The following is a 7,442-nucleotide window of genomic DNA, read 5'->3' as shown; positions in this document are numbered from 1 at the left end:
GTAATTACTAAAAAAATATTTTTTCTTTTAAATTTGTAAATATAATTTATTTGTGATATTTTAATAAAAAATATCATATATGATAAATAACAACTTTATCTAATTTGACTGAATTTGATCAAATGATTCATCTAATTTTAACTGATTTTAATTGGTTTTTGTCAAATTTAACAAAATTTAACCGAATCAATTGTTTAACCAATTCAAATTATGATCCAATCCAGATTGATAATAATTATTGAACCTCAACTGAAACGGATTAAAGTTGAACTAAATTTGATAACTATGTTTGAAATACCTAAAATTCTTCCGTTAATATATACTTTGAAGGTACATATGAATCTTATTGTAGTAAAATATTAACTTTTTATTTTAATAAATAGATTGTATACTTAATTAAATTTTAAATATCTTTTCTAAAAATTTAATTAATAGTTTTAACATGGGTCGTATAGTATATATTAACTAAATACTATTTTAGCTTTTATAGGATAAAGACGAACATAGCTAGATAGGTAGGAAAATGAAGGCACGATAAATTAGCATAGCAATGCACTCAATAATTGAGAAGTTTGTAAAATAAAGTTTTTCAATCAACTTTTTGTTGGCATGCATTGCACAACTTCTCAAATTTTAGCTGGGGTCACAAGTCACACAACAGGATATTGTAAATATAATAGAGTAAATTATCATTTTGTATTTTTAAAATTTACATTTTAGTTTTTCAAAGATAATTTTAGATTGATAAAATATATTTAGTGATACTCAAAAATAGAAATTATATTTTGACAATATTTTATAAATTACCTTAAAAAATGAAATATGTTTGTTCTCGAAATTTAGTAATTTTTACAATCGTTTGTATTTCTTGGTATTTTTTATTTGAATAGAAAAATGTTCAATAACAATTGGAAAAAAATAATTTAAAGATCGAAACATTTTTTAAAATTTTTATTTATTTTTTTAAATATTCCAAAAAAAATTGAATCACATGTATGATTCATTTGTTACTTATAAAATAAAAATAGATTTTGTCAATAAATTAAAATTCTTTTGGAAGACAAACATATTATATCTTTCTTTCAAAAAATTATTTTGTCAAAAGTTGAAAAGTTAAATATTTTGAGAGTCAACAAACCTGGGGATGAAAAAGAATGTTTGGCATCCCTCTTAAAACAAAGTTTATGAGTATAATATACAGGCTAATAGCTGATCAGGCCCTTTATAAACTCATCTTATTATTATTATTATTATTATTATTATTATTATTATTATTATTATTATTATTATTAAAAATGCATAAAAGTCACTAATCGAATTAAGTGTATTGATTTTCAATACCGTAATAGATAATCTGAACATAGTCATGAATATTGGGTTATCGAAGATGGAAGAAAGGAACGATGAGAAATTATTTTTCACTCATTCAAATTGAAGCAGAGCTTCTAACTAGGGGTGTTTGCGGTGCGGTTTAGTTCGGTTTTAAGGAAAAAATTCGATGCGGTGCGGTTTAGTTCGGTTTTAAGGAAAAAATTCATCCGATTCGAATGCTTAATTTATGTACGGTGCGGTTTGGATTGGATGAACTTTTTTTGGAAATCCCATCCGATCCGATTACAAGCGGTTTGGATCCGTTTGGATTTGCGATTTTGTAAATAAAAAAAATTATATACATATAACAAGTCTCAACATCAAATTTTAAATAACAAAAAATGACATAACAAGTCTTAACAATATCTTAAAAAGCTAACGATAACATAACAATAGAAATAAAATTATAAGTTAGTTAAAATAAATAAATAAATAATATTTTGAATATAAAATATTTATTAAATAATAATATATGAATAATATAAAAATATATAATAAATTAAATATTTTAAAAAAATTATGAATATAATAATAAAATAATAATATTATAATATATTGTATAATTTATATTAAATTCAATCAATTTTAGAAAATAAATCTAAAATTCAATTTAAAAAATCAAATCAAATAAAAATTAGTTGCTTTAGAATTCAACGTCCGTAGCTTCTTAGCTCAATGTATTTCGTTAGCTGAACCCGTGGGTAGAGTATGAATAGTGACTCTTCTGATTCCAAGCACTAACACAAACAAACGAACCGATGGAAAAAAAAAAGGAGTAGCAGCAGCATGGATGACGGAGGCTCGTTTCGGAGGAGGATCCTTTCCTCGGGGGAGCAAATCAAATCAAGTATTGTCCGGCATCTGAAGGGATCCCAAACGAAAAATTCGGAATACGAGGACTTGCTGGAGAAAAGCTTCATAGTCGGAGCAATCCATAGAGAAAAGGAAGAAAAAGAGATCATAGAAATACTGCTGAAGGAACCTGCTGGTGAAAACGGTGTTCATCCTGTGGTTGCCATTACGGGGATTGCAGGAATAGGGAAGACAACACTTGCTTGCCTTGTTTGCGAGGACAATCAGGTCAAAAACCGTTTCGGATCGCCGATTTGGTTAAATGCCGCTGCCAAATCATTTGATGATCCGGAATCCATTGCAGGACCTGTAAAGGCCACGGCCACATGCGGCGAGACCCGCTCCTTGATTGTGCTTGACGATTTAAGAGGTGAGATTAGTGAATCAACAGTGAGCGAGTTAAGGAAGCATGGAGCAATAATCGTAACTACACGTCGCACACGGCAGAGTGACAAAGCTATGCATGTTTTGCTCTTGGAGGGGCTCGATGAAGAACAGAGTTGGTCTCTGTTCACAAGTCTCGGAAGCAGTAACAAACACAAGGAGGAAATAAGCGAAATTCTGCGCAACTGCAATGGAGTCCCTCTAGCCATAAAGCTTGTGTCGACATTTCTGGAGTCCAGGGCCGGGACTCTCCAAGAAGCTAAAATCAGCGAGTTGCTTCCGCGGCGGTTGATGCTCCAGCCTCATGAAGTACAGTTACTTGCATATGTTTCCCTTTTCCCTGATGACTATTTGATCCATGCTGATAGATTAATTCATCTCTGGATCGCCGAAGGATTCGTCCAGCCGGAGTACCATTCCGATCCGGAAGGATTTTGCCGTCTGGTTATCGGTGAGTTCGTTGACTTAGGTATCTTCCAAGACGTGAAACGAGAGGAGGAGGATGACGGCGTAGTGAAGAGCTGCAGAGTGCACCCTTACGTGCAGGAGCTGGCACGCTTTGTCGCCAAGAAAGAAGAGTTCATCAGTACGGGCATGGACCACTCCCAGCTGCTTCTACGAGCTTCGTTTGATCTGAGGTTAGCCGATTCCGTTTCGAAACTTTATTTGTTCCTTAAGGAGGAGAAGAGAGCGAAGGATCTGAAGACCATTCTTTTTCATGCAATGGTTGAGTCTCCTCTGGTACTTGGTAACCAGCAAGAGGAGCGCATGAATGAATATACTTGCGATAAGGTGTTGTCCACTTGCAAGGCCCTGCGTGTGTTGGCTCTGCAACATTTGGGGATGAATATGGTTCCGAGCTCAATTGGAAAGCTGAGGGACTTAACATATATTGATCTTTCCCATAATAACATAGAGAAGCTTCCCAATTCCATTACCAAGCTTTCCCAATTGAAGACGCTGAAACTTTCCCAGTGTCATCTCCTCAAGGAGTTGCCCAAGGACTTGAAGGATCTGACTAAGCTCACACACCTTCACATCGACGGTTGCGTTAATATTCAGAGCATGCCGAGTGGAATAAACAAGCTGATTTCTCTTCAAACTCTCTCCCACTTTGTTGTTGGAAAGAACGAACCTATGGCTCGCTATGAGGAACTCAATGATCTCAACCAATTGACGGGGAACTTGGAAATTCTGTACCCGGAGAGGTTGAAATTGCAAGGTTCATCATCAAAATGGATGAACCAAAAAAAGCACCTTCGCCGACTCACTTTTAGGTTGGATCAGCACGATAAGGGAAAAGAGCAGCACCAGGAAGAAGCGCTGCAAGTTCTTGAACCGCATCCGAATCTGACCGTACTACACGTTGTAGGCTACAAAGGTCACAAATTTCCTAGTTGGATACCTTCCCTCTGTAGCCTCGTCAAGCTCAGTTTGTACAACTGTGCCACACGGGAACCTCTCCCCCCGCTGGATAAACTTCCATGCCTCAAGGTTCTCGAGCTTCGGAGGATGCATTCTCTGAGATTCATTGCAGAAAAATGTGACGACAGCGTTCATCGGGTATTTCCATCGTTGAAGAAGCTAACACTCTGGGACTGTCCTGAACTCGAAAGTTGGTGGAGAAACGATAATAACACTGATGGAGAAAGCAGAAACTCAATCATCTTCAGCTGCATATCAAGTTTACAGATCCAGTACTGTCCTAACTTGACTCGCATGCCGCTATATCCTACTCTTGACGAAATTTTGGTGTTGGTGGATTCAAGCGTGGAACCAATGCGGGATACAATACACTATGGAGAATCCGAAACAGGTTCTAAAGAAGCAAAAGTAGCTCCGTTCTCCAAGTTGAAGTGCATGTTCATAGCAAGCATTCAGAAATCCCCACCGGAGGAATGGCTCGTGAAATTCACTTCCCTTGAGGAACTCCACATTCGAGATTGCTTGCAATTAGAGGCTCTGCCCTCAGGTTTCAAGCATTTGAAGTCGCTGAAGAGCCTCACCATTGAGACCTGCCCCGTTCTTGATCTTGACCAATCCTGTGACGAATGGGAGGATCTAGAAAAGTTTAATTCCCTGGTCATAAGGGAAATCCCCAAGCTCAAGTCCCTTCCAATGGGGCTGGAAAAGGTTAAGTCTTTGCGAGAAATCAGGCTTCATGATTGTGCGGGGTTAACCTCTCTGCCGGAAAAGATAGAAAATCTCACCTCACTTGTTAGACTAGAGATTTGTCAATGTGAGAATTTGGCTTCCTTGCCCAAAGGAATTGAAAAGCTCAAATCTCTGGATACCCTGATCATTAGGGACTGCCCCTTGTTAATGCCAAGGTGTCAACCCAATACCGGTAATGACTGGCCACAGATTGCTCATGTGAAAAATATTCTGGTGAAACAAACTTCTCAAGACTTTGGGCTTGGGAAATTAAGAATGTAATACTTTCATTACTGCATTTGTATTGTACATTATCATATGATTGTGTGTTATTTATTGCAAATTATTAATGAATTTTTTATATCACATCATGTCTCTTTCTGTTTCTCTCGAGTATGATTGCAAATGATTGAGTGAGATTCTGAAATTGTGTTATCAGTAATCCTTATTATTAGTAGATAAAGAAGATTATGAAACTTTTATTAATGGCCAACTTATCTCCAATCAAAGCTGAGATGATAAGTAAAGACAGGTTAGTGATTCGGTTTGAATCTCATTCAAAGAACCTAGCCGCAAACGGGAATGTTAATCACTTGATCATTTTCTTGAATAAAAAACCTTCAGTTCGTCATCAATTTAATGAAATAATGGATTCTGCGTTTTCATTCTGTTTGGTTCTTTATAGAGTAACTTTTATTTCTTTTTTTCAAAATGAGGTGATGTACAAAATGAATGCTGAATACAAACTACAAAGGTCTCCCTTTCTGAATGGGACTGCAAATATCTGATCTCATTGTAGAATCGAAAATCTGAAGGGAAAGGTGCAGATGTGATGGCATGAATACCATAAGTGGAATAGTTGCAAGTACCATAGCAAAGTATTAGAAACAGATGATCTTCTCTTAGCACTGAAACAAGTGCTGCACAAAATGCAACCATCATGGATACAACGGACAAAAAGAGCGCAAAGAGGCCAGCTAGAATTTTCCATCGCAAGATCCTGAGGAAATCTCTCTCAGCATAAAGGTAAGGATCCAAATAAAAATCAAGACGGAAGTAGCAGAAGCAAAGAGAGACGTTGCATCTGTTATGATTTTTAGGATCAGCCAACGGCAAAAAAGTTGTTTTAACAGATTAGTTCATTTCCTATGCTGACACCACCAAACAATTGAACCATATAAAAGATATGGTAATGGAGCAGGAATCAGAGACAACTACATATAACTTTAACCCGAAACACTAGCTTTTAAGCTGCAGATAAGTTAAATAGAATTCACTCTCTACAGTCTACACACAAACCAAGTAGTTTTCAGGAAAAAATTGCCAAATTAGGAATGAGGGATCATGTAACATAAACAGAACCTAAGAGACTATAACATGGGTCAGCTTTAGTACAATTTGAGCTACAAGCTATTCCAAAACAAGGACTCGCTCTTGGCTATTAGTGTTAGGTTATCTTCCTGCAAATGCCACATGTGGCGGCAAGTATATATTGTTCCTAATTGCCACCCTCCACGGCCTCTGCCTGTCCGCTCTGTTGAGGGTCATCAGCCGCAGGCTGATCATTCATTGTTCTGGACCTAAGATCATCAGTCCCAGGTAGTTCGCCAAGTCTCTCCTGTAGATTATATTGTATTTTTAGTCAGACATCACAGGCAAATTTTGCACAAGTAATTTTATTTGCTGAGTAAACATTCAAATACACATAATTCATTTCAATGGAACCTATCCTTTGCTGCCTATTACTCTAGCCTTTGCTGCCTATTACTCTAGCGAGTGCTTATCAATAGGGCTGTACATGGTTTGGTTAATCCAAAAACCAAATGTCAAAGAATACATGCTATGCTCGGATACATGGATAAGGTATAAGGAAGAGTAAGGAGAGAAAAAGTAACCTAAATCCTAGGTCACTGGATTTTTATTATTTAAGGGGGAGAGAAGAAAGCTTTCCCCCCAAACTTAAATACTCCTTCCCTTGAATTTGGAAATAAATAGGGGAGAAGTGCTTAACCAAGTTGATGGGAGAAAAAACTCAATCCCCTACTTTTCTAGTGATTTAAGAAATTAACATCACCTTGAGAGCTGCATTCTCAGAGGCTAGCTGCTCATACTCACTTCTGATCCGACTAACTTCTGACCGCAGAGAAGCATTTTCTTCTTTCAAAGCCTCAGCACGCTGAGCTAGCTCATCACACTCAGCCTGGAAACAGCAAACTCAAACAGGAATCAGGCACAGGGAAATTATATGATAATCAACCTTCAAAGAAAAAGGATATAGGTTATTCTGTCACCTGCTTGCGCAATCTGGATCTTCGAGCAGATTCCCTGTTAGACTGCTTCCTCCTTTGTCTTTTAAGCTCTCTTTCGTCCTATAAGGTAACAAGAATATATAAAGGTTAGAAGAGGTTCAAAGAGTAGTGTAACAACAAAACTTTAAAAATAGGTCTGAGACAAATGTTAAGAGCAGTATACCAAAGTTATTAATCCGTGAAAGTCCAGAAAAAGGCAATTGGTAGTTCAGATATTATACTCGGGTTATACTTACATATAAGAAATTAATTTTTTTTTCATCTTGATAATATGTTGTCAAGGAAGACACATTATTGATTTGTAGTTAGAATTAACCTGTAGCCAAAGTTGTGACTGAACACTATCTCGTGATCCAGCAGCAACCATCCCTC

At 36.6% G+C, this 7,442-nt stretch overlaps 2 protein-coding genes across 2 annotated transcripts in view; one reads left to right on the top strand and one right to left on the bottom strand.

The window, feature by feature from the left end:
- Positions 1-2,157: 2,157 nt before the first annotated feature.
- Positions 2,158-5,043, top strand: LOC107487156 (disease resistance protein RGA2-like). Its single transcript, XM_016107755.3, has one exon. The coding sequence runs from the start codon at positions 2,158-2,160 to the stop codon at positions 5,041-5,043; it is 2,886 nt and encodes a 961-aa protein (XP_015963241.1).
- A 928-nt stretch (positions 5,044-5,971) lies between these two features.
- The window catches only part of LOC107487157 (bZIP transcription factor 16), a gene marked incomplete in the record, with an annotated part of 5,472 nt that continues 4,001 nt past the window's right edge, over positions 5,972-7,442 (bottom strand). The window contains 4 exon segments of the mRNA XM_052262041.1: positions 5,972-6,379; positions 6,836-6,961; positions 7,053-7,130; positions 7,387-7,442. Of these exon segments, the coding sequence (XP_052118001.1) occupies positions 6,260-6,379; positions 6,836-6,961; positions 7,053-7,130; positions 7,387-7,442 (380 nt within the window).

Source organism: Arachis duranensis, chromosome 5 (genome assembly GCF_000817695.3).
Source record: "Arachis duranensis cultivar V14167 chromosome 5, aradu.V14167.gnm2.J7QH, whole genome shotgun sequence".
Taxonomy (NCBI): domain Eukaryota; kingdom Viridiplantae; phylum Streptophyta; class Magnoliopsida; order Fabales; family Fabaceae; genus Arachis; species Arachis duranensis.
The sequence above is the reverse complement of the archived record's forward strand: the minus strand, read 5'-3'. Positions and strand labels throughout refer to the sequence as shown.